This window comes from Microcaecilia unicolor, chromosome 5, assembly GCF_901765095.1.
Source record: "Microcaecilia unicolor chromosome 5, aMicUni1.1, whole genome shotgun sequence".
In the NCBI taxonomy this organism is placed as follows: domain Eukaryota; kingdom Metazoa; phylum Chordata; class Amphibia; order Gymnophiona; family Siphonopidae; genus Microcaecilia; species Microcaecilia unicolor.
In genome coordinates, this window is record NC_044035.1 from 167428105 (window position 1) to 167455506 (window position 27402).

Below are 27402 nucleotides of genomic sequence, written 5' to 3' on the forward strand. Positions count from 1 at the left end.
CAAGTGCAAACCTGGTGGCGCCAGGTCCCTCCTTTTCTCCCCCCTCCCGCTGGCTCCGTTAAAAAAAAAAAAAAAAAATTTGAACGTCCTTAAAGGCGTTTATTTCGACGTTTATTTAAACGTTTATTGCAGCTACTCACTGGGACACCAGGTCGTTACAGCTCGGACGGCTTCTTCTTGGGCCGCCCTTGAGGTAGGAGACATTAATGCCATGAACGCCCTTAATTTGGGCGACGGCACTAAAACGGTTAAAGTTAAGCGCCATTCTTCCCGCGCGGCTCCTTCGCGGAGTGTCGCGCCGGACGCCATCTTGCATGCGCAGCATGTCTCTCCCCCGCTCTTGCGAGCGCCGGTTGAGGGTGCGTCTAGGGCTGTAGCCCAGGCTGCGGAAGTGCACAGTCTGGGGGGTTTCTCCCCCGAGTTTGTTTTGCTGCTGCATCAGGCCTTCCTTATGCAAAACGCTGCCCCTGCTCCCTCGTCTGGTAAAGAGGTTGAGGTCCCCGGAGGTAAACGCCCTCAGGTTGATTCCCAGGCCTTGGAGGACTTTGTCTCCTCCGATGTAGATGAGGGCAGCGTATCTGAGTTCTCCCAACGGTCCTTTGCGGATTCCTTGGAGGAGACGGATCCCCGCTCGGTTGGAGCGGATGACCCCTCTGCAGCGCGGCTTTTTAGCTCAGAGGATTTGCCCAACCTGTTAGTGCAGGCCATGGGCATTTTGAAGATTTCCTCTCCGGAGGACGTCTCTCCCTCAGCCCCTATTGGCTCTGCCATAATGCTGGGGACGAAGCGCCCGCCTAGAACCTTCCACGTGCATGATGCCATCCACACCTGAATTTCGGCTCAATGGGATGTCCCAGAAGCGAGCCTTAAAGTGGCTAGGGCTATGTCCCGCCTCTATCCTTTGCCTGAAAGTGAACGTGAGGCCTATCTGTGGCCTACCGTGGATTCTTTAATCACTGCGGTGACTAAGAAAACGGCGTTGCCGGTGGAAGGTGGCACAGCCCTAAAGGACGCCCAAGACAGAAGATTGGAGGCGGCCTTAAGGTCGTCCTTTGAGGCGGCTGCTTTAAGTTTGCAGGCCTCAGTTTGCGGCTCCTATGTGGCCAGGGCGTGCCTGACTATGGTGCAGCGGGCTTCCCCCTCGGATCATTCCTTGAGGGCTGATTGGCCGGCCCTGGAATCGGGCTTAGCCTATTTGGCAGACTGCTGTATGATGTCTTGAGGGCCTCAGCTAAAGGCATGGCTCAGACAATCTCTGCGCGGCGGTGGCTTTGGCTGAAGCATTGGTCTGCTGACCACGCCTCTAAATCCCGCCTGGCTAGATTGCCTTTTAAAGGCAAGCTGCTCTTTGGGGTCGAGCTGGACAAAATCATGACCGATCTCGGCACGTCTAAGGGCAAGAAGTTACCAGAGGTCAGGGCTCGGGCTAGTACTCGCCCCGGTACCTCCAGAGGACGGTTTCAGGAAGCCCGTCGGTACCGCCCGGGCAGGTCGGGCTCCTCTGCCCCCTCTTCCTTCAAGAGGAATTTCTCCCCCAAGCAGCATTCCTTTCGCAGAGACCGCCGTCCCGGAGGTGCTCCCTCCGGTCCTCCCCCAGGGTCTCGTACCCAATGACGGGGCCTTGGTCCACGCCCCAATGCAGATTGGAGGACGGCTGTCCTCGTTTCTGGGCGAGTAGACCACAATAACTTCAGACGCTTGGGTGCTGGAAGTCATCAGAGACGGCTACAAGCTAGAGTTCTGCTGACCCTTAAGAGACGGGTTTGTACTCTCTCCCTGCAAGTCTCCGGTCAAAGCTGTGGCAGTGCAGCAGACCTTGGACAATCTGATCCGCCTGGGTGCGGTCGTTCCGGTGCCAGAAAGTCAGCTTGGCAAGGGGCGTTACTCCATTTACTTTGTGGTACCAAAGAAAGGAGGTTCTGTCCGGCCTATCCTCGACCTCAAAGGGGTCAATCGGGCCTTGAAAGTGCGGCACTTTCGCATGGAGACTCTCCGCTCTGTTATAGCGGCAGTGAAGGCAGGAGAGTTCTTGGCTTCCTTGGACATCAAGGAAGCGTACCTGCATATTCCCATCTGGCCTCCTCATCAACGCTTTCTGCGTTTTGCAGTCCTGGGACGACACTTCCAGTTCAGAGCCCTCCCTTTCGGGTTGGCTACTGCTCCGCGGACCTTTTCCAAAGTAATGGTGGTCATCGCGGCCTTCCTGCGAAAGGAAGGAGTACAAGTCCATCCTTATCTGGACGACTGGTTGATCCAAGCCCCCTCTTATGCAGAGTGCGGCAAAGCTGTGGACCGGGTAGTTGCTCTTTTGAGCTCCCTGGGATGGATCTTCAACTGGGAGAAGAGCCAGCTGCGCCCGACTCAGTCCCTGGAGTATCTGGGAGTTCGATTCGACACCCAAGTGGGCAGAGTGTTCCTGCCAGACAATCGGATTGTCAAACTTCAGGCTCAGGTGGACCAGTTCCTAGTAGCCTCTCCTCTTCGGGCTTGGGACTATGTGCAGCTGTTGGGCTCTATGACGGCCACGATGGAAGTAGTGCCCTGGGCCAGGGCTCATATGAGACCACTACAACACTCTTTGCTGCAGCGCTGGACTCCGATGTCGGAGGATTATGCTGTGCGCCTTCCCTTGGACCCAGCAGTGCGCAAGGTGCTGAGCTGGTGGATGCAGACAGACAAGTTGTCTGCGGGAATGCCTCTGGTGACCCCGGAGTGGATTGTCGTCACGACGGACGCCTCTTTGTCGGGCTGGGGAGCCCACTGCTTGGGAAAGACAGCGCAGGGGCTCTGGTCTCCTGCAGAGGCAAAGTGGTCTATCAACCTCCTGGAACTCAGAGCCATTCGGTTGGCGCTTTTGGAGTTCATCCCGGTACTGGCGTTGAAGCCGGTACGGGTCCTGTCGGACAATGCCACAGCTGTGGCCTATGTCAACCGCCAGGGAGGTACCAAGAGCGCCCCTCTAGCCAAGGAGGCTATGAATCTATGCCAGTGGGCGGAAGCGAACCTGGAACAGCTGTCAGCGGCCCACATTGCCGGAGTCATGAATGTCAAGGCGGACTTTCTCAGTCGCCATACCTTGGAGCCCGGAGAGTGGCAGCTATCTGCTCAGGCGTTCTTGGACATCACGAAGCGCTGGGGCCAGCCGAGCCTAGATCTGATGGCGTCATCGGCCAATTGCCAAGTGCCGTGCTTTTTCAGCAGAGGACGGGACCCTCGATCCCTGGGAGTAGATGCTCTTCTCCAACAGTGGCCGACACAAGAGCTTCTCTATGTGTTCCCGCCCTGGCCCATGTTGGGCAGGGTGCTAGACCGGGTGGCAAAGCATCCAGGCCGGATAATCCTGGTGGGTCCGGATTGGCCCAGACGTCCCTGGTATGCGGACTTGATCAGACTCTCAGTCGACGATCCTCTGCGGCTGCCAGTGGAGCAGGGCCTGTTACATCAGGGTCCCGTGGTGATGGAGAATCCCTCCCCCTTTGGTCTTACGGCCTGGCTATTGAGCGGCAGCGTCTGAGAAAGAAGGGCTTCTCAGACAAGGTCATCGCCACTATGCTGAGAGCGAGGAAGCGCTCTACTTCTACTGCTTACGCCAGGGTTTGGCGTATCTTGCAGCGTGGTGTGAGGCAGGCTCACTTTCTCCCTTCACTGCTCCAATTTCTTCAGTGTTGGCGTTCCTGCAAGAAGGTCTGGAGAAAGGCCTGTCGCTCAGTTCCCTTAAAGTCCAGGTAGCGGCTCTGGCTTGCTTCAGGGGCTGCCTGAAGGGTGCTTCCCTGGCTTCGCAGCCAGATGTGGTGCGCTTTCTCAAGGGAGTTAATCACCTGCGCCCTCCTCTGCACTCAGTGGTGCCTGCGTGGAATCTCAACCTGGTGCTAAGAGCATTGCAGAAGCCGCCTTTTGAACCCTTGTCGAGGGCATCTCTGAAAGACCTGACGTTGAAAGCAGTCTTTTTGGTGGTTATCACTTCAGCCAGAAGAGTTTCCGAGCTCCAGGCACTCTCATGTCGAGAGCCTTTTCTGCAGTTCACTGAGGCAGGAGTGACTATTCGCACAGTGCCTTCCTTCCTGCCCAAGATTGTTTCTCGCTTCCATGTGAATCAGCAGCTCTGTCTCCCTTCCTTTCGTAGGGAGGACTACCCAGAGGAATACTCTGCTCTCAAATGTCTGGATGTGAGACGTGTCATCATCAGATACTTGGAAGTGACCAATGATTTCCGGAAATCGGATCATCTGTTTGTCCTGTTTGCAGGTCCTCGTAAGGGTCTGCAGGCTGCTAAGCCTACAGTGGCAAGATGGGTCAAGGAAGCCATTGCAGCGGCTTATGTGGCCGCGGGGAAGGCGCCGCCTATCCAGCTGAAGGCTCACTCCACTAGAGCTCAGGCGGCCTCGATGGCAGAGGCCGGGTCCGTCTCCTTGGAAGAGATTTGCAAGGCGGCAACTTGGGCTTCGGCCCATACCTTTTCCAGGCATTACCGCTTGACTGTGGCTGCTCGGGCGGAGGCCCGGTTTGGAGCTTCAGTGTTGCGGTCAGGGATTTCTATGTCCCGCCCTGGGTGAGTACTGCTTCGGTACATCCCACCAGTCTATGGATTGATCAGCATGATGATATGGAAGGTAAAATTATGTATCATACCTGATAATTTTCTTTCCATTAATCATAGCTGATCAATCCATAGCCCCTCCCAGATATCCGTACTGTTTATATTCTGGTTGAATTTTAGGTTCACGTTTAGTCTTCAGTTACTTCAGGAGGACTTCGTGTTCAAGTTCTTTTTTCACTTGGATTCTTCAAGAGTTGAGACGAGTTTGTGTTACAGTGAGCTGCTGCATTCCTCTCCCCTCCGTTTTACGGGGCTGGATTGAGATTTGAATTCTGCCGGCACTCCCTCCCGCTTCGTGCGGCTGTAGGGCAGCTTTGTACCCCTCCCGCTTCGGCGGTGTTAGGGTCAGTCAGCTCCTCCCGCGGTTGCGGTTGCAGGATAAGCCAGATCCCCCCGCATCGGCGGGTGTGGTGTCCCTCCCCCGCTCCGCGGGGATGAGCTGGACGGATTCCCCTCCCCCACTTGTGTGCGGATGAGCTGGGTTAATTCCCCTCCCCCGTTTCGGCGGTGGTGAGCTGGGCAGAGTGTCCCTTTGTGGGTGTAATTCTCTAAGTGCTGAGTCCTGCGGATGGAGCTTTGATATCGACATACTGAGGAGTTTCCGGCAGCACATGACCACATATAGGGAGGCAAAAGTTTGCTCTCTATCTCCACCTGCTGGTAGATGGACACAACCCACCAGTCTATGGATTGATCAGCTATGATTAATGGAAAGAAAATTATCAGGTATGATACATAATTTTACCTTCTGGACTGATCTGTTGGGACTAAAGGAAAGAAAATGAACAGGTAAGACCTAATTTCTCCATGCATATGCTCTTTAAAGCTGAGGTAAGAAGCAGTATGTTTAGAGAGCAGTATTTTCCTGTTAGCTACCCTCCCATAAGCACCATTCCCATTTAGTGTTTTGGTGATGGTTGGCACATGAACCCTCACAGCCACAGTGAGGGTAAAGATCTTTACTCAGTCCCTACATTAGAACATCAACAGTGCATGTTTCAGCAAGATTTGTCATATGACATCATGACATTTCTTACAATTTTTTTTTCAGAGTAAAGCAGAACTCTGAGAGTGAAAGGCGCAGTCCAAGCAGTGAGGATGATAGAGATGAGAGAGAATCAACAGCTGAAATTCAGAATCCTGAGGATTACAAGGAGATCTTCCAGCCCAAAAGTGCCATCTGTGAGTACCTCTCTCCTTGCCTTCAACACCATTTGAGTATTAATCGTAATGCATTTGATATAACGCCTTTCTGTGGTACAACCAATGTAGTTTACAGATATTATTCAGGTACTGTCGCTGTCCCTAGTGGGCTCAGAATCTAAGTTTTTTGTACCTGGGGCAATGGAAAGCTAAGTGACTTGCTAATCATTCTTAACACAGCTTCTCAATATCCCTCATCCTTTCAGTGCCACCTATGAAGACCTGCTTTTCTGCCCTACAACCCTACCTATAGGGCACCTATTTGCTGTTGGCTTTAGAAGTCCTGTCCCTTTTGTTCAGTCTACTAATTTTTAGGTTCTCCATGATTTTCTTAGCACATATTATGCAGTATCGTTTCTTAATTCTATACTCAGTATCTGCCAAATTTGTACATAAGAATGTAAGCATTGCCATACTGGTCTATCAAGCCCAGTATCCTGTTCCAATAGTGGCCAATCCAGGTTAAAAGTATCTGGCAAGATCCCAGAACTGTCAAACAGATTTTATGCTGCTTATCCTAGAAATAAGCAGTGGAGTTTCTCAAGTTCATCTTCATAATGGCTTATGGACGACTTTGAGGAAATTAGCCAAACCTTTTTTAAACCCTGCTAAGCTGACTGCTTTTACCACATTCTCTGATCAGAAATTCCAGAGTTTAATTACACGTTGAGTGAAGAAATATTTTCTCTGGTTTCTTTGAAATTCACTACTTAATAGCTTCATTGCTTGCTCCTTAGTCCTAGTATTTTTGGAAAGTGTAAACAAGCAATTTACCTCTACCCCTTCTACTCCACTCAGCATTTTATTTTATGGTGTAAGCATTTATGGGGAAATTCTATATATGACATTGAACATTAGGCGCTACTTCCTTGCTGATTTTTTTTTTTTTTTTGGCATAAAGTATTCTAACAGATGCAAAGCACTGAAATGAGGCAAAAATGTCAGATATGAGTGAAAACACACGTGCCCGTTTATAAAATAGAGCATGAGTGTTTCAGCATGGATCTGCAAAGGGAGTGTGGCAGTGGGAGGGACACAGGCATACCAGGAGCATTCCCTTAAAATGCGTGCAGTACAGTGTTACAGAATTCAGGGGATCTGCACCCACATGTGGGCTGGAATTTACACGTGATTGCAGTTGGTGTAACTCCTCGCACCCAAAGTTGAGCACAAATCCCGGTGCTATGCACTATTCTATAAAGGGTGCCGATCCCGGAATGTCAGTTATAAAATACCGTTCAGCACCAGGTTTTTTTGGCACTGAATTTTGAGCACCTTTTACAGAATTTCCCCCATTGTGTAGCAAAGAGTTATGTTATGTGGTGGTATCTGGCAAGCAAACAATAAGTTATAAAGATGGGTCATATGACCTAGGGTATGTGTCCAGTTAAATCATATTCTCCGAGGACAAGCAGGCTGCTTGTTCTCACTGATGGGTGACGTCCACGGCAGCCCCTCCAATCGGAATCTTCACTAGCAAAGGCCTTTGCTAGCCCTCGCGCGCCGATGCGCACCGCGCATGCGCGGCCGTCTTCCCGCCCGAAACCGGCTTGTGCCGGCCAGTCTTCTTTTCTCCGCGCTCGGTACGGTTGTGTTTTACCGTTCGTGCCCCGAAAAGTCGACCTCGCGCGTCGTTTTCGACATTTTTCTGTGAGAAATTCCAGAAATCATTTGGATTAGCCACTTTCGGTTTTTCCTTCCTCTACTTCGAGTTTTTTCGCCCCGTTAAGTTTTCTTTCGTTGTCGGGGTAGGCCTTACTTAGGCCCCGGTCGAAATTTCCCTTTTTTCTGTGCCAAATTTCGCCATTTCGTCTTTCGATTTCGCCGGCGTGATTTTTCCGCCCATGACATCGAAGCCTTCCAGCGGCTTCAAGAAGTGCACCCAGTGCGCCCGGGTAATCTCGCTCACTGACAGGCACGCGTCGTGTCTTCAGTGTCTGGGGGCTGGGCACCGCCCTCAGGCCTGTAGTCTGTGTTCCCTTTTGCAAAGGCGGACTCAGGTAGCGAGGTTAGCCCAGTGGAACATTTTGTTCTCTGGCTCTTCGTCGGCATCGGCACCGGGGGTATCGAGTGCATCGACGTCTTCAGCGTCCAGACCTTCAACCTCGGCGGCCAGTGCATCGAGGCATCGGCCCTCTGCATCGGCGCCGAGACATCGGATAGCTGCATCGACGTCGGTGGTACCGGGACCTCGTCTGCTGATGTCGTCGGACGGTGGTGCTTCGTCTGGAGTGCAGGTGAGGGCTGTCCATTCCCCTGCTGGTGGCGGTGAGCCTTAGGGTGGGTCTCCCCCTACCCTGAGGGCTCCTGCGGTACAGCCCCCCCGAGACCGACCCTCTTCGGTCTCGGCCCCGAGGAAGCGACGGCTGGATTCTACGTCCTCCTCGTCGGTACCGGGAAGCTCCGGTGACATGCTTCGTCCCAAGAAGTCGAAGAAGCATCGTCACCGGTCCCCTTCCCATGTCGGTACCGAGAGCTCTGGGTCGCCGAAGGAGTCGGCACCCAGCAGGCATCGACGCCGAGAGGACCGCTCACCCTCTGTTCAGGAGGTGTCGATGCGCTCCACTCTGGACAGCCCGGAACAGCCTCCACGCCCGGAACAGGTTCTGACGTCGACGCCTGCATCGACCTTCATGCCTTTCTCTGCAGCCGCTCTGAACGAGAGCCTCCGGGCCGTTCTCCCAGAGATTCTGGGAGAGCTGTTGCGCCCTACCCCTCCGGTACCGGCGGTGCTTGCGCCGGCTGGCCCATCGCCCGAGGTGAGGTCTCCGGCTTCGGTGCCGCGTGCGGTGCCGGCTGCCGTCGCCTCCCAGGAAGGCTCCCCGACTACGTCGGCGGAGGGAGCTTCGCCGATGCGGGCGAGGGAGTCTACCTCTCGACGCCCCCATCGTGGACGTGGCTCCACGGAGTCGAGTCGGGCACGGTTGCAGACACAGGTCCGTGAACTTGTGTCTGACACCGAGGGTGAGGCCTCGTGGGAAGAGGAAGAAGACCCCAGATATTTCTCTGACGAGGAGTCTGAGGGTCTTCCTTCCGATCCCACTCCCTCTCCTGAAAGACAGCTTTCTCCTCCTGAGAGTCTGTCTTTTGCTTCCTTTGTCCGGGAGATGTCTACGGCCATCCCCTTCCCGGTGGTTGTGGAGGACGAGCCCAGGGCTGAAATGTTTGAGCTCCTGGACTATCCTTCTCCACCTAAGGAAGCGTCCACTGTTCCCTTGCACCATGTCCTAAAAAAGACATTGCTTGCGAACTGGACCAAACCCTTAACTAATCCCCACATCCCCAAGAAGATCGAGTCCCAGTACCGGATCCATGGGGACCCAGATCTGATGCTCACTCAGTTGCCTCATGATTCTGGAGTTGTGGATCTGGCCCTAAAGAAGGCTAAGAGTTCTAGGGAGCATGCTTCGGCGCCCCCGGGCAAGGACTCTAGAACCTTAGACTCCTTTGGGAGGAAGGCCTACCATTCTTCTATGCTCGTGGCCAAAATTCAGTCTTACCAGCTCTACACGAGCATACACATGCGGAACAATGTGCGGCAGTTGGCGGGCTTGGTTGATGCGCTCCCCCCGAGCAAGCCAAGCCGTTTCAGGAGGTGGTCAGGCAGCTGAAGGCGTGCAGAAAATTCCTGGCCAGAGGGGTGTATGACACCTTTGATGTTGCGTCCAGGGCCGCTGCTCAAGGTGTGGTGATGCGCAGGCTCTCATGGCTGCGTGCCTCCGAACTGGAGAATAGAATCCAGCAGCGGATTGCGGACTCGCCTTGCTGTGCGGATAACATTTTTGGAGAGAAAGTCGAACAGGTGGTAGAGCAGCTCCACCAGCAGGACACCGCATTCGACAAGTTCTCCCGCCGGCAGCCTTCAGCCTCTACCTCTACAGGTAGAAGATTTTTGGGGGGAAGGAAGACTGTTCCCTACTCTTCTGGCAAGCGTAGGTACAATCCTCCTTCTCGACAGCCTGCGGCCCAGGCTAAGCCCCAGCGCGCTCGCTCTCGTCAGCAGCGTGCCACTCAGCAAGGCCCCTCGGCTCCCCAGCAAAAGCAAGGGACGAGCTTTTGACTGGCTCCAGCAGAGCATAGCCGACATCCAAGTGTCAGTGCCGGGCGACCTGCCAGTCGGAGGGAGGTTGAAAGCTTTTCACCAAAGGTGGCCTCTCATAACCTCCGATCAGTGGGTTCTCCAAATAGTCCGGCAAGGATACACCCTCAATTTGACCTCGAAACCTCCAAATTGTCCACCGGGAGCTCAGTCTTACAGCTTCCAGCACAAGCAGGTACTTGCAGAGGAACTCTCCGCCCTTCTCAGCGCCAATGCGGTCGAGCCCGTGCCATCCGGGCAAGAAGGGCTGGGATTCTATTCCAGGTACTTCCTTGTGGAAAAGAAAACAGGGGGGATGCGTCCCATCCTAGACCTAAGGGCCCTGAACAAATATCTGGTCAAAGAAAAGTTCAGGATGCTTTCCCTGGGCACCCTACTTCCCATGATTCAGGAAAACGATTGGCTCATGTCGATGGGCTTCACACCCAAGGAAGCTGGTCCCTCCAGGAACGCGATCTACAGATCAATCTTCTGGAGTTGCGAGCGATCTGGAACGCTCTGAAGGCTTTCAGAGATCGGCTGTCCCACCAAATTATCCAAATTCAGACAGACAACCAGGTTGCCATGTACTACGTCAACAAGCAGGGGGGCACCGGATCTCGCCCCCTGTGTCAGGAAGCCGTCAGCATGTGGCTCTGGGCTCGCCGTCACGGCATGGTGCTCCAAGCCACATATCTGGCAGGCGTAAACAACAGTCTGGCCGACAGACTGAGCAGGATTATGCAACCTCACGAGTGGTCGCTCAACTCCCGAGTGGTGCGCCAGATCTTCCAAGCGTGGGGCACCCCCTTGGTGGATCTCTTTGCATCTCGAGCCAACCACAAAGTCCCTCAGTTCTGTTCCAGGCTTCAGGCCCACAGCAGACTGGCATCGGATGCCTTCCTCCTGGACTGGGGGGAGGGTCTGCTGTATGCTTATCCTCCCATACCTCTGGTGGGGAAGACTTTGTTGAAACTCAAGCAAGACCGAGGCACCATGATTCTGATTGCTCCTTTTTGGCCGCTTCAGATCTGGTTCCCTCTTCTTCTGGAGTTGTCCTCCGAAGAACCGTGGAGATTGGAGTGTTTTCCGACCCTCATCACACAGGACGAAGGGGCGCTTCTGCATCCCAGCCTCCGGTCCCTGGCTCTCACGGCCTGGATGTTGAGAGCGTAGACTTTGCCTCTTTGGGTCTGTCGGAGGGTGTCTCCCGCATCTTGCTTGCTTCCAGGAAAGATTCCACTAAGAGGAGTTACTTCTTTCTATGGAGGAGGTTTGCCGTCTGGTGTGACAGCAAGGCCCTAGATCCTCGCTCTTGTCCTACACAGACCCTGCTTGAATACCTTCTGCACTTGTCTGAGTCTGGTTTCAAGACCAACTCTGTAAGAGTTCACCTTAGTGCAATCAGTGCATACCATTACCATGTGGAAGGTAAGCCGATCTCAGGACAGCCTTTAGTTGTTCGCTTCATGAGAGGTTTGCTTTTGTGAAAGCCCCCTGTCAAGCCTCCTACAGTGTCATGGGATCTCAATGTCGTTCTCACCCAGCTGATGAAACCTCCTTTTGAGCCACTGGATTCCTGCCATCTGAAGTACTTGACCTGGAAGGTCATTTTCTTGGTGGCAGTTACTTCAGCTCGTAGAGTCAGTGAGCTTCAGGCCCTGGTAGCCCAGGCCCCTTACACCAAATTTCATCATAACAGAGTAGTCCTCCGCACTCACCCTAAGTTCTTGCCAAAGGTCGTGTCGGAGTTCCATCTGAACCAGTCAATTGTCTTGCCAACATTCTTTCCCCGTCCTCATTCCTGCCCTGCTGAACGTCAGCTGCACACATTGGACTGCAAGAGTGCATTGGCCTTCTACCTGGAGCGGACACAGCCCAACAGACAGTCCGCCCAATTGTTTGTTTCTTTTGATCCCAATAGGAGGGGAGTGGCTGTGGGGAAACGCACCATATCCAATTGGCTAGCAGATTGCATTTCCTTCACTTACGCCCAGGCTGGGCTGACTCTTGAGGGTCATGTCACGGCTCATAATGTTAGAGCCATGGCAGCGTTGGTAGCCCACTTGAAGTCAGCCTCTATTGAAGAAATTTGCAAAGCTGCGACGTGGTCATCTGTCCACACATTCACATCTCATTACTGCCTGCAGCAGGATACCCGACGCGACAGTCGGTTCGGGCAGTCAGTTCTTCAGAACCTGTTTGGGCTTTAGGATCCAACTCCACCCCCCGAGGGCCCTGTTTGTTCTGTTCCAGGCTGCACTCTCAGTTAGTTGGTAAATTTTTTAGGTCAATCTCAGTTATGTCCTCGCCGTTGCGAGGCCCAATTGACCATGGTTGTTGTTTTGAGTGAGCCTGGGGGCTAGGGATACCCCATCAGTGAGAACAAGCAGCCTGCTTGTCCTCGGAGAAAGCGAATGCTACATACCTGTAGAAGGTATTCTCCGAGGACAGCAGGCTGATTGTTCTCACAAACCCGCCCGCCTCCCCTTTGGAGTTGTGTCTTCCCTTGTCTTTGTCTTGCTACATATGGGACTGGCCGGCACAAGCCGGTTTCGGGTGGGAAGACGGCCGCGCATGCGCGGTGTGCATCGGCGCGCGAGGGCTAGCAAAGGCCTTTGCTAGTGAAGATTCCGATTGGAGGGGCTGCCGTGGACGTCACCCATCAGTGAGAACAATCAGCCTGCTGTCCTCGGAGAATACCTTCTACAGGTATGTAGCATTCGCTTTGAGTGAATCAGGAAAGATATGTTCAGCAGCATTTAACTGAGTCACTGCCACTAAGGCATTGTCGAGGCATTGTCTGGGTAGCCCCAAAAATTATGTAGGCACTGGCCTTGTGCCTGTATGGTAACTGGGCAAGTAGGACCACTTAAATAGAAGTCTTAACTTTGCCTGGTTAGTTTTACAGGTATGGAACTGAATATTGGCCATACTCACATAATTTCCAGGTACTGCTGCTGACATGGCCAACATTTGAATATCCAGGTCTAAATTAGCAAGTGTTTCTCTGTTGAGATCTCATTTAGAGTACTGTGTAAAGTTCTAGAAACTTTATCTTCAAAAATATATAAAAAGGATAGAGTTGGTCTAGAGGGCAGCTACTAAAGTTTTAAGTGGACTTCATAAATTATACTTCGGGAGAAAGATCAGAGGGGGAAAATATGATAGATGTTTAAATACCTTCATGGTATAAATACTACTACTACTACTACTAGTACTAATCATAATAATAGTATTTCGCCGGGCGGACTTGGTCCATGTATTTTTAGCACCAAGTCCCTAAAAAGAGCCCCAATTGACCAGATGGAAGCGGGGATCACCTCCCCTTACTCCCCAAGTGGTCACCAACCCCTTCCCACACACACACAAAAAAAAACAATTAAAACATTTTTTGCCAGCCTGTATGCCAGCCTCAAATGTCATACCCAGCTCCCCGACAGCAGTATGCAGGTCCCTGGAGCAGTTTTTAGTGGGTGCACTGCACTTGCCCACCCCCGCCCCACCTGTTACACTTGTGGTGGTTAATGCTGAGCCCTCCAAAAACCCCCAAAACCCACAGTACCCATACCCACATGTAGGTGCCCCCCTTCACCCCTTAGGGCTATGGTAATGGTGTAGACTTGTGGGCAGTGGGTTTTGGGGGGGGGATTTGGGGGGGCTCAGCACACAAGGGAAGGGTGCTATGCACCTGGAAGCTAATTTTGTTTTTTTTTTTTTAAAGATTTTTTAAGTGCCCCCTAGGATACCCGGTTGGTGTCCTGGCATGTCAGGGAGGCCAGTGCACTACAAATGCTGGCTCCTTCCACGGCCAAATGACTTGCACCTCCTTGGCAGTGTCTCGCAATTTGGCCTCTTATTTTCAGTCATGTAAGTCATGGGGCCTTCTTAGTTGTGACAGTTGGGGATTTTTTTGACAGTTTTTAAATTTTCTTTCTTTACCGCAACTCTTGGCCCACTTGAGACTTTAAAGAAGATAACAAGGGTACAGAAGAACAAATCTCTGCAGTCCAATCAGACACATAAACACAGCAAAGGAAACAAAAAAACAATGATGGGACAATGCTTTGAAACGCAAACATCTATTCACAGCCGAGACTTTTTAAAAAAATGTAATTTGATTTCTTTTTTTACGGGGTGTGTTTTGTCCACTAGGTCTGCATCAGGAGTCTAATAATAACATAAATATCTATCATCTAACCCCCCCTCCAACCCCCCCCCCCCCCAAAAAAAAAAACCATAGTGATAACTAAAATTATAAAAGTCAAGGCAATCAAAAGGGAAAATAAGACTAAAAGATACCTATCAAGAAATAGTTATAATAATGATAAAATGACAACTGTTAGACATTATAAATACCAAGGGCATATAACAGTCTTACAATCTAATACATCAATCCTTGGTTTATAGCATATGCTATAGACTTAAAACAACTGAAACTGTTAAAAAAAAAGACATATTTTGTGGTCATAAATGATAACAAAGAGGGCTACTCTATCAAATGGTAACAATGAACTATTATTTTACCCATATTATATATAGAGTTTTAAAAAAGTAGAAATACTGAAACTTATGAAAAAGAACAAGGGAAACAAAAAAAAAAAAAGGAAGAAAGGGGGAACAAAGGATGAGAAAGGTACCACAGAAAGGAAGAAAAAGGTACCTTAAAAGGATGTATATACAACTGACTTGTCCTGTTGCTTTGGAAAGAAAGAGACCAGAATGAAGATAGAATAAAGGTACTTGTTCAAAATATACAGTGCTCAGTGCTACTTGATGAGAACGCATGGTTGACTTTACAAAAAATATGAAGTGAAAATTTGTAATAAGAGACCATTACAAGCTAATATAGAATACATTCGGTATAGAGATTAAACAGATGTAAAGAAATACTCTTCATGTGACACACACAGTAAGCAACAGCATGCAGTATTGAAAATATTGAGTCCAAAACGTAATTTATATACTTAAAAACCTTGAGTTACTTCTAAAACACGCAGTGACAAGAAAAAAAATATGTAGTCAAATTGGGTGCAAAGGAAAAAAAAACTATATTATATACTGAAGATACTTGAACTATCCATAAGACACATTGTGACGAGGAAACATTCAGCGTATTACCAGATCCTATATAATAAAAAGCACCTCCAACATTCTGAAGCTGATCCGTGGCACTGTGGCAGTGTAGGGTTCGTAAGTCTGTAGTTCAGCGTTTCATTGGCTCTCACTGTCAACGAAGAACCAATCAGACAGAACGGAACTTGGAGGAGGGAAGTGAAGTGGATTGAATCTCTAACAAACAATCATATACAGAGTAGTTACTTACCTGTAACTGGTGTTCTCCGAAGACAGCAGGCAATATATTCTCACTGATGGGTGACGTCACGTCGGCCCGGAGGACTTTCTAGCAAAGTCCATGACAAAAATAAAAAATGTCCCCCGTCGCGCGGGCGGATGCAGTGCGCATGCGCGCGTCCACTTTCCCGCCCGTCGCGTGGGCACATTCCTCAGTTAATTACAAGAATTAGAGGAATACAACTCCAAAGGGGAGGTGGGAGGGTTGTGAGAATATATTGCCTGCTGTCTTCGGAGAACACCTGTTACAGGTAAGTAACTACTCTTTCTCCAAAGACAAGCAGGCCAATATTCTCACTGATGGGGTATCCCTAGCCCCCAGGCTCACTCAACATAACAAAGAATGGTCAATTGGGTCCCGCAACGGCGAGGACAAAAAACAAAATTGACCTGAAACCAAACTCAACTAACTGAGAGTGCAGCCTGGAACAAAATAAAATGGGCCTAGGGGGGTGGAGTTGGATTCTAAACCCCAAACAGACTCTGCAGCACCGACTGCCCAAACCGACTGTCGCGTCGGCTATGCTGCTGAAGGCAGTAATGTGATGTGAATGTGTGGATTGAAGACCACGTCGCAGCTTTGCAAATCTCTTCTATGGTGGCTGACTTTAGATGAGCCAGTGACGCCGCCATGGCTCTAACATTATGAGCCGTGACATGGCCATCCAAAGTCAGCCCAGCTTGGGCGTAAGAGAAGGAAATGCAATCTGCTTGCCAATTAGAAATGGTGCGTTTTCCGACAGCAACACCCCTCTTATTGGGATTAAAAGAAACAAACAGATGGGCGGACTGTCTGAAGGGGCGTGTCCGCTCCACGTAACAGGCCAGTGCTCTTTTACAGTCCAAAGTGTGCAACTTGCTTTCGCCTGGGCTCATGTGAGGAGGGGGAAAAAATGTTGGCAAGACAATTGACTGGTTCAGATGGAACTCCGATACCACCTTCGGTAGAAACTTTGGGTGCGTGCGGAGAACTACTCTGTCATGATGAAAGACAAGGAATGGTGCATGAACTACCAGGGCTTGAAGCTCACTGACCCTACGAGCTGAAGTAACAGCCACCAAGAAAATGACCTTCAAGGTCAAGTACTTCAGATGACAGGAATCCAGTGGCTCGAAAGGAGTTGTCATCAGCTGGGTGAGAACGACGTTGAGATCCCATGGCACTGGAGGAGGTTTGACAGGGGGCTTTGACAAGAACAAACCTCTCATGAAACGCATGACTAAAGGCTGTCCAGAAATTGGCAAGCCATCAACATGTGAATGATAAGCACTGATTGCGCTAAGATGAACCTTGACCGAGTTGGTCTTAAGACCAGACTCGGATAAATGCAGAAGGTACTCAAGCAAGGTCTGTGCAGGACAAGAGAAAGGATCTAGACCATTGCTGTCACACCAGACGGCAAACCTCCTCCATTTAAAAGAGTAACACCTATGTGTGGAATCTTTTCTGGAAGCAAACAGAACTCTGGAGACACCCTCAGAGAGACCAAAGGAGGCAACCTCTAAGCTCGCAACATCCAGGCCGTGAGAGCTAGAGACCGGAGGTTGGGATGTAGAAGCGCCCCCTCGTTCTGAGTAATGAGGGTCGGAAAGCAGTCCAATCTCCATGGCTCTTCTGAAGAAAGATCCAGAAGAAGGGGAAACCATATCTGACGGGGCCAAAAGGGCGCTATCAGAATCATGGTTCCCTGGTCTTGCTTGAGTTTCAGGAGAGTCTTCCCCACTAAAGGGATGGGAGGATACGCATATAGGAGTCCTGTCCCCCAAAAAAGGAGGAAGGCATCCGACGCTAGTCTGCTGTGGGCCTGAAGTCTGGAACAGAATTGAGGAACCTTGTGAGTGTCCTGGGAAGCAAAAAGATCTATCGATGGAGTGCCCCAAACTCAAAAGATCTTTTTGGCAATAGTCATGTTCAAGGACCACTCGTGAGGCCGCATAACTCTGCTCAGCCTGTCGGCTAGACTGTTGTTTACACCGGCTAGATAAGTGGCTTGGAGAAACATTCCGTTTTGACATGCCCATAGCCACATCTGCACGGCCTCCTGACACAGAGGACGAGATCCGGTACCCCCTTGCTTGTTGGTGTAATACATTGCCACCTGATTGTCTGTTTGAATGAGGACAATTTTGTTGGCTAGCCGATCTCTGAAGGCCTTCAGGGCGTTCCAGATCGCTCGCAATTCCAGGAGATTGATCTGGAGATGCCTCTCCTGAAGAGACCAAGCTCCTTGAGTGTGAAGCCCATCTACATGCGCTCCCCACCCGAGGAGGGATGCATCCGTCGTCAGCACTTTTTGTGGCTGAGGAATTTGGAATGGGCGTCCCAAGACCAGATTGGATCGAATGGTCCACCAATTGAGGGAGTTGCGAAAATTGATGGACAGCCGGATTACATCCTCTAGATTCCCCGTGGCCTGAAACCACTGAGAAGCTAGGGTCCATTGAGCAGATCTCATGTGTAAACGTGCCATGGGTGTCACATGAACTGTGGAGGCCATGTGGCCAAGCAATCTCAACATCTGCCGAGCTGTGATCTGCTGAGACGCTTGCACTGTGGAAACCAGAGACAGAAGTCTGTCCGCTCTGGGTCCTGGGAGATAAGCGCAAGCTGTCTTTGTGCACAACAGAGCTCCTATGAATTCCAATTTTTGAGCTGGGACGAGATGGGACTTGGGATAATTGATGACAAACCCCAACATCTCTAGCACCTGAATAGTCATCCGCATGGACTGCAAAGTTTCTTGCGGGGAGGTGTTCTTCACCAGCCAATCGTCCAGATAAGGGAACACATGCACTCCCAGTCTGTGTAGCGACGCTGCCACAACTGCCAGGCACTTTGTGAATACCCTGGGTGCAGACGCCAAGCCAAAAGGCAAAACACAGTATTGAAAGTGCTGTGATCCCAGCCGAAATCGAAGATACCTCCTGTGAGCTGGAAGTATCGATATGTGGGTGTAAGCGTCCTTCAAGTCCAGAGAGCATAGCCAATCGTTTTCCTGAATCATGGGAAGAAGGGTGCCCAGGGAAAGCATCCTGAACTTTTCTTGGACCAGGAATTTGTTCAGGGCCCTTAGGTCTAGGATGGGACGCATCCCCCCTGTTTTCTTTTCCACAAGGAAGTACCTGGAATAGAATCCCAGCCCTTCTTGCCCTGGTGGAACGGGCTCGACCGCATTGGCGCTGAGAAGGGCGGAGAGTTCCTCTGCAAGTACCTGCTTGTGGTAGGAGCTGAAAGACTGAGCTCCTGGTGGGCAATTTGGAGGTTCGGAAATCAAATTGAGAGCGTACCCGCACCGGACAATTTGGAGAACCCACCGATCAGAGGTTAAGAGAGGCCACCTTTGGTGAAAAAATTTTAACCTCCCCCCGACCGGTAGATCGTCCGGCACAGGTACTTTGATTTCGGCTATGCTCTGCCGGAGCCAGTCAAAAACCCGTCCCTGGTTTTTGCTGGGGAACTGCAGGGGCCTGCTTCGGTGCCCGCTGCTGACGAGAGCGAGCGGGCTGGGGTCGAGCCTGAACCGGCTGACGGGAATAAGGAGTGTACTTTCGGTTCCTAGAAGCGAAAGGAGCACTTCTTCCCTTAAAAAAACTTCCTAGCAGTGGAAGTGGTTGCAGAAGGCGCCCGGCGGGAGAGAGAATCCATAGCGTTGTCACGCTGGTAGAGATGATCAATCATCTCTTCTACCTTCTCTCCAAAAAGGTGATCCCCCCGGCATGGGATATCTGCTATCTTCCGCTGAGTTCGTTCCTCCAGGTTAGAGGCACGCAGTCATGAGAGCCTGCGCATCGCTATACCTTGAGCAGAGAAGCGAGATACCACATCGCAAGTGTCAAAAATTCCCCTGGACAGGAACTTGCGACACGCCTTCTGCTGCCTGATCACTTGACGAAAGGGTTCGGCTTTCTCCTCAGGGAGTGTATCTACCAAACTCTCAAGTTGCCTCACAGAGTTCCGTAAATGAATACTCGTGTAGAGTTGGTATGACTGGATCTTGGCGGCGAGCAGACCACCCTGATACGCCTTTCTCCCAAAAGAGTCCAGAGTTCCAAACTCCCGCCCCGGGGGCGCCGAGGAGAAGCTCCTGGAACTCTTGGCTCTTCTGAGAGCGGAATCCACCACCGCTGAATCATGAGACAATTGAGTCTGCATGAGACTGGGTTCCCCGTGGATCCGGTATTGGGACTCAACTTTTTTGGGGACGGTTGGGCAAGAAAAAGGCTTCTCCCAGTTCCTCAGCATAAGTTCCTTGAGAGTCTCATGAAAAGGAACTGTGGCAGAAGATGAAGGTGGAGATGGATAGTCCAGAACCTCAAGCATTTTGGCTCTGGGCTCATCCACAATTTCCACGGGGAAGGGGATGGCCTCAGACATCTCCCGAACAAAAGATGAAAAAGACAAGCTCTCGGGAGGAGACAGCTGCCTCTGTGGCGAGGGAGTGGAGTCAGATGGAATGCCTTGAGAATCCTCGCCAGAGAACTCCCCATGCACCCCATCATCATCCTCAGATGAGGTATTGTCAGATGGGGCTAAAAGCTCAGACAGAGCCGCCCGGATCTGAGCCCGTCTCGACGAAGAGGCTTGACGGCCTCTATGATGATGCCGAGAAGTTGACGGTCCCTGAGACTCCGGAGAAGCTTCCTGCCCCGATGTCTCGGGAGAGTCAACTCGGGAAGTCAAAGACACCGGCGCCGGAGGCGGCACCGGTGAGACAGACCTCACCACAGGCTGAAGGCCTGATGCAGAAACATCCGGCATCGGCAATGTCGACACCTCCGACGCCGTCGGCACCGGTGCCTCTGAAAACATCGACACTGGCACCGCCGACGCCGTCGGCACCGACAACCTCGATGCCGACTGCCACTGCTGCATCATGTTCAGAAAAAAGGGGAACATGGCCTGCATACGCTCATCCAGAGTTGGTGCCGGAAGATGCTGCGGGGTCGGTTGAGGCATCGGAGGCAAAGTCTGCTGAGGTTGGGGAGTGGGGACTCGGCTGCCAGTGACCCCACGCGTCGGAACCTCAGTAATAGAGGGAGAGCGGTCCTCTCGGCACCGACGCTTCTCGGGTATCGAATGTATCGATGACCCGGAGCTCCCGGAGCCGTGTCTCGAAGGAGATCGACGACGATGCCTCTTGGCCTTCGCCCGACGCATGTCGTCGAGACTCCTCGGCACCGGAGAAGAGGACGTGGAATCCACACGTCTCTTCGGGGCCGGGTCCGACGCAGGACGGTCCCGGGGGGTCTGCAAAGCAGGAGGCGCCGAGGCGGGTGGAGACCCACTCGATGCATCACTGCTCCCAGCGTGCATCGGTCGAATGGCAGCCTGTCCCCGGTCTCCCGGTGCCGACGCGTCCTTCGACGTCGACCTCTTATTTATTATTCTCCAAATATATGTATAAAAAATCCAAAACCACTTATGAGAAAGCAATAGGATTGTTTGCCAATTCAGATACAATTGATTGGTTTCTCATGAGAGAGAGCAGCCCTGCTTTCACAAAGGTACTGGCTGTGACTGTCTCTCGCCAAAGAAATAGGAAATACACTCATTTTTTATTTGCCCATTTAGGGTACAGACAAAATGACAGTAACACACCTTATTGGATATAATATATTGTAGTCACCACCTTAGTGACCATATATGGTACCATTTGCCGTACGTGCTTGGCTTGTTTAGCATTGCTCGGAATCTTCTTGCGAGACCACTCAGTTCTACATTTCTGACCATATCTTCTTGGGTGTAACTGACCCTGCCCTGTTAGTAAACCGCACCATCCTGTTTATGAGGTTTTTGCACCCTAGCCCTTCCTTATTTTGCTGCATGGTGTGTCCCAACAGCTCAGGAATCTTACTGGAACTTCAGAGTTCAGATTACAGTTAAAGGCCTGTAAGCTTTTCTCATTTTTAGATCCTGAACCAAAGTCAGGCTTTGAACCAAGGCTCTCAGTTATGATGATAATATTCAATTCCTTTGATGTTAATTGAGCCTGCCATCTCAAGCTCTTTATATGTCCTTGTTGTAGTCTTATTCTCATTCACTTTAGTATCTCCTTTGTAATTATAAACCTTAACTACCTTAAATACTGCATACACTACTACTACTACTATTTAGCATTTCTATAGCGCTACAAGGCATACGCAGCGCTGCACAAACATAGAAATACTGCATACAGTTGTGTATTTCCTCTTCCTCCTTTAATAGACTTGATGAACTCCGTTTATTCCCTTCCATCAAAACTATTTATTCCCTTCCATCAAAACTAGCAGAATATTTCTCTTGCATTTTGACTGTTTATATATATATATATAGTCGAAATGCAAGAGAAATATTCTTTGATGGAAGGGAATAAATGGAGCTCATTAAGTCTATTGAAGGAGGAAGAGGAAATAAACAATTGTATATAGCAGTGGTTCCCAAACCTTGTCCTGGAGGCACCTCAGCTAGTCAGGTTTTCAGGATATCCACAATGAATATTCATGAGATAGATTTGCATGAAGTGGAGGCAGTGCATTCAAATCTGTCTCATGGATACAGAGCATGGTAAGGCTTGAAATAAACTGCTAAAGATGATGGTGAAGGTCATTATTGTGGCAGATTTTGGGCATGCTTGGGACTAGGGGTTCATATTTTTAATTGCACAATTATACTGAATCTTTTCGTTAAATCAAAATATATCCTTTTATCTGAGCTATTCAGGCAATAGTATTTCTTGGAAAGGTTTAGTTTAGGGTATAATTATCTTTTGAGTAGCCTAATAGAGCAGTAGGCTGAGAACCAGGGGAGTCAGGTCAAATCCCACTGATGCTTATTGTAATCTTGAGCATGTCTTTTGACCCTCCATTAGCTTGAGTACGAAGTCCTCCAGAGATAGGGAAATAGCTAATGTACCTAAATGTAACTTTCCTTGAGCTACTACTGAAAAGGTGAGCCATCAATCCAGGGGTTCACAGACTTTCTCAGCACTGCATGTAACATTGTCAGTTTGTTTCTATGTGTGTGACCTCACTGGAAAGTGAACTGATTGAGCATCCTGTTCTGCTTTATGTAGAACATAAGAAAATATTTTAAAAAATAATTCTTTTGTATAACAGGACACTTGGCCACCTCGGTGAAGGTAGAGGAGGCATGGGAACAGTGGACAGGGTTCAGGGTATGGGGAGTGAGTATATGAGCCAGGTTTCTTTGAATTCTCAGGGATTGCTATGCATTAGACTAGTGCCAGCAGGTATAGCTGCTTGATTCTAATCTATATACATCTTTGTTATTTTTAATCTTGCAGCACGGACCCCACCTCGGAACAGTGAGCCTTTCCCTGCCCCTCTGGAAGATGGTGAGTTTGGGTGTCCTGGTTTGGGGAGGAAGAGCAGGATGCTAGGTAACCTGTAGATTATATTTTATGAAAATAGCAAAACTTAACTTTCACACTTAAATGCCTTTGTAAAGATCAGCGTTACTGTTCACATTTTTGTTTCTAAAAAAAACTTATGCTGGTTGCCCCTGATGTTCATCAAGCTTAATTTTCTTCTTATCTGCGCTCTCATGCCCAGATGATCGAAAGCCCCTGCACTGTTCCGAATAGCACTCTAAAAATAGCACTGGAACAGCGCAGGGCTTTACTGCCACTATGATCAGAGATAATAGCATGCAAATTTATATGCGCTATTATCTCTGATCATGGGGTAAAGTGCGGGAGGACTGTGCCTGAGCATGCACTCAGGCACAGTCATTCCATACTTGTTTGACAGGTCTGGGTTGTCAAAAGCCCAGACAAGTCAAACTCAGGGGCTGGAGGTCCGTGCGACCACCAGACCCCAAACAGCAAGGCCCTGGTGGCCTAGTGCCCCCACTGAATTCCCACCCCAAGCCAGTGACATGGGGACTGGAGGTCCAGCGGACCTCCAGTCCCCCAGATCCCCCCAAGTTCATGAGGTGGGGGGAGCTGGAGATCTGGTGGATCCCCCATAACCCCCTCTCGCATCCCCCTCCCCTGAAAAAGCCCTGGTGGCCCAGTGGGCCTCAAATTAAGCCCCCTCAACCTGGTGGTCTAGTAGCCCTCTTCTCCGCTCCCCCCCCCCCCCCCACCCCAGTACCTTTGTTGGAGGAGGGAGGTAGTGCACTCCCTCCTCTTCCAGCGCCGCCTTGAAAATGGTGGTGCCAAGCCCTGCCCAGTGCATCCTGGAATGTGCTGGGCGGGACTTCATACCCATATAAGGGAGAAACTTGTTCATTTTTGCAAGCTAGGTGTGAAGGCACAGCAAAATGCTGCTTTTGGAGGCTGTGTGTTAGCGGATGGCCCTAGTTCCCACCCTTGAGTACTGCTTTGATATGTCCCAAGCATCTGGACTGGTCTGGAAATGTTAGGTTAAAATTACTAATTTTCTTTCCTTGAATCCCTCCAGACCATTCCAGAGCCTGAAATTGTCTGTTATAAATAGCCATGCAGATGTGTGTTAAGGATTGTTGAACTTGTTCACTTTGTTGGATTTCTCCTAGTGTTTAAGGGGCAGAGGAGAAATGATGGATAGAAGGGGGGAGACACTAGATGGAAAAGGGGGTGGAAGGATGCTGGATAGAAAGATGGGAGGAGAAAAAGGGGAGACATTGGATGGAAAGGGGAGAGAAAAGAGGGGAGTTGCTGGCTGGAAGTTTGGAAGGGGGGCAATGCTGGCTGGAAGTTTGGAGGAGAGGGGAGAGAGACAAGCTGTAGGTAGATGCAGTCAAGAGGGAAATTCAAGATTAGATAGCAAAGAATTAGATCTGGACAGAGGCAGAATATTGAAGAAAGCTGAAAGTAAAAGGAGGAGAGAAAAAGGAAATCCTGGCAATAGTGAAGAGAAGATGAGGAAAGTAGAAACCAGAGACTGAGACCAGCACAATTGAAAAAAAGTACATGGTCAGACAAAGGTAGAGCAAAAGAATTTTATTATTAGTTTAAGATAAAGTAATGTGATAGCTGTGTTAGGGGGCCTGTGGCGAAACAGGGTTTTTTTTTAAAAGCCTGTGAACTGTATTAATTTTTTCATTCAGCTTATTTCTCTTGTTTGGCAAGCAGGTGGTGTTTGTTTTTCTATCTTAAAGCTGTTGTAGAAAAGTCTATTTTCTTTTTCAGCTTAAGCTCTGTGGGAAGGCAACCAGCAGTACCATTGGACAGATACTTTCAAAGTTGGTGCTCTGGGTTTGTTTGGCCCTACAGTTCAAATCCAGCCAGGAGATACTGGGTTTTCCCCAGTCTTAGCTAGGGAGTGCAGAGGGCAGGGTAAGCATCTCTGCTCTGAGGCCCTATTGAAGAACTGTGAGCAATTATTTTCTGAAACTCCCCAGGTGTTACCCAGGTATTAACAAAGTGTTTAGCTTTAATATTGATCCTTATTCAGTTACTTGTTATTGCTTGTTGTTTTCCACCTGTTTTATATACCGACTGGGTTACAACCACCTCATGGCGAATCTCCTGCTCTCAAATTATCCCCAGTGATTTCTAGGTTACTGGGGCCACACTCCCAGTGGTCCCACCATTCCTAGAAAGCACTCACAGACCCAACTCACAAATCACCAGGATTCTTTCAGTCCAGACAAACAAGTTGAATAAACAATTATGTTCTCTTACAAAATATTGAACAAATAGCAAAATAGTGCAATTGGCAAACAATAATAGGTAACTGAAATATGGATCAAATATAACACTGACTAAACACTTGCATACTTCCTAGAAAGTACCTGGGGAGATCAGGGCATATATCTGTTCACAGTGCTTCAGCAAAGAGATCTTTCTCGCCTTCTCTTGGGCTGAAACCGAAGCAACAGCCAGCCATGCTGAGTAATTTCAAAACTCCAGACCAATCAGAGCCCAGAACAGTCAAGTTTCAAATAAAAACTGATTACATCACTACAGGCACTCCCTATTATCTGTGTGCCAACTAAAAGAAAGAGAAGTCAGTCCTCTGTAACAGCTTTAAGCATAAACATGCACCATCTGCTTGCCAAATGGAGAAATACACTTCAGACATATTTAAGAAAAGAAAATATCCAATACATTTTACAGGCTTAAAACACACTTTTTTCACATAAACCAGGAACGTAGCCAGACCTGTTAATTTTGGGTGGGCCCCAGGTTAATCTGGGTGGGCCCTTCCCACACCACCCCTGTCCATACATAAAGTTTGTTAGACTTTTCCTCTGCCCCTGCTATCGTCATGCTTCTCTTCCCCCCCCCCTGCACTCAGCATCCACTCCTCTTGCCCCCCCTCCCCTGCGCTCAGCATCCACTCCTCTTGCCCCCCCCAAGGCATCCATTCCTCTCTTTCCTTCGCCTTCCTAGCATCTGCTCCTCTCTCCCTCCTCAGTCTACCTCCAAGCCGTCGCCAGCAGCAACTCCAGTAAATAGCCTGTACCAGCCCTGCAGGCTTCCCTCTACCACATCCCTGCCAGAGAAGAAACAGGAAATTGTCATCGAGAGCGGAATGCAGTAGTGGGAAGCCTGCAAGGCTGACGCAGGTTGATTACAGGAATCGCTGCCAGTGATAGCTCAAAGGTAGATGGGGTGGGGGTTGGGGAATTTAGCGAGAGACGGACAGCTGCCAAGAGGGTGAGAGAGAGGAATGAGGCACCGCCAATGAGGTGATTTGGGGGCCACTAGATTTGGTGGGCCTGTGCCCACGCAGGCCCACCTGTAGCTACACCACTGACATAAACCCATTAGTTTATTAGTTCTGATGTTCTGGACTGACTAAGAATCCTGGTGGTCTGTGTTTTGGGTCTGTGGATGCTTTCTAGGACCCCTGAGAGAGTGGCCCCAGAATTCTTTGAAATCGCCAGGGAATAACTTGAGAATGGGAGACTCACCCAGAGGGCAAACGGGACCCAGTCGATGGGAGGAGGGTGCTAGTGTAGAGAACATTCCCAGGTGCAGGCGGGCCTGAGCAGTGCTGGGGACAGACCCTCAGGTGGCCGCAGGGTTAACCCCAGGTGGGTGTAAAGCGTTTGTGACAGACCTTGTTCTTTTTTGTTGACAGCATGGTGGTATTGTTAGGCTCAGTTTGTAGGGTGATGGTCACCATCCACTGAGTGGTTCAGAGTTTATTTTTATCTGTAACCTTCAGACAGAGCACAGTGACAGGTGCAGCAGTAACAAGGTCCCTTCCCCATTCAGATTTATTTATTTATTTTTGTTACATTTGTACCCCGCGCTTTCCCACTCATGGCAGGCTCAATGTGGCTTACATGGGGCAATGGAGGGTTAAGTGACTTGCCCAGAGTCACAAGGAGCTGCCTGTGCCTGAAGTGGGAATCAAACTCAATTCCTCAGTTCCCCAGGACCAAAGTCCACCACCCTAACCACTAGGCCACTCCTCCACTCCTTTTGTAGTATTAGGAAATTAGTAGCTTGCCAATGGTGATTGGTAGTGACCCTTAGACACCGGATATGCCTGACCTAACCCAAGAGCGACCGGATGACCTCAGCAAGGAAAAGCGGCAGGATCTGCCTGTGTGGAGTTCTCCTGGGGAGGAGAGCAGACTCCAGAGACCTGAAAAACGGCCAAACACAATCCAAAGGGCTGTGTGGAATGAATGTAAAGAAATGAGGAAAGTGGGAAATACCCTCAGAAACCAAGGCTTCTGCCAAGGTCTAATCAACAAGACACCGTTATCTATAAAAGACTTTGTGCCCGTGATCAAGTTTCTTTCATGGGGTAAATATTCCCTACGCCACTCATTCAAAAATGCCCATATAGGAGCATCATGCAAAATTGCCCATAATAGAGCACAGATTTTTTATACAAAAAAGCCCATAATAGAGCACAAATATTAAAGATAACTGAGTTACAAAAACTATTCCGTTGGTTGTAAGAGAAGTTTAGTCAGCTTGAGACCGATACCCCTGTCAGTATGATCCAACTGAGTGGTTCCTGATGAAGTCCTGCTATGGGTGAAACGAATCGGGCCCCGTTGAAAATCAACAGTTGAACTGTAGGGTTGTCAAGCCAGCATTTATTGAGCTAAGTTGATGTATGCCTTGCTGTAGCTTGAATAGTTTTTGTAACTCAATTATCTTTAATATTTGTGCTCTATTATGGGCTTTTTTGTATAAAAAATCTGTGCTCTATTATGGGCAATTTTGCATGATGCTCCTATATGGGCTTTTTTTAATGAGTGGCGTAGGGAATATTT

At 49.8% G+C, this 27402-nt stretch overlaps 1 protein-coding gene across 1 annotated transcript in view; it reads left to right on the plus strand.

Annotated features, from left to right (window-relative positions):
- Positions 1–27402, plus strand: part of KATNB1 (katanin regulatory subunit B1) — a 324176-nt gene that overhangs the window by 91505 nt on the left and 205269 nt on the right. The window contains exons 13-14 of the mRNA XM_030203568.1: positions 5649–5779; positions 22517–22567. Coding sequence (XP_030059428.1) covers positions 5649–5779; positions 22517–22567 — 182 coding nt within the window. The remainder of the gene's footprint in view (positions 1–5648; positions 5780–22516; positions 22568–27402) is intronic.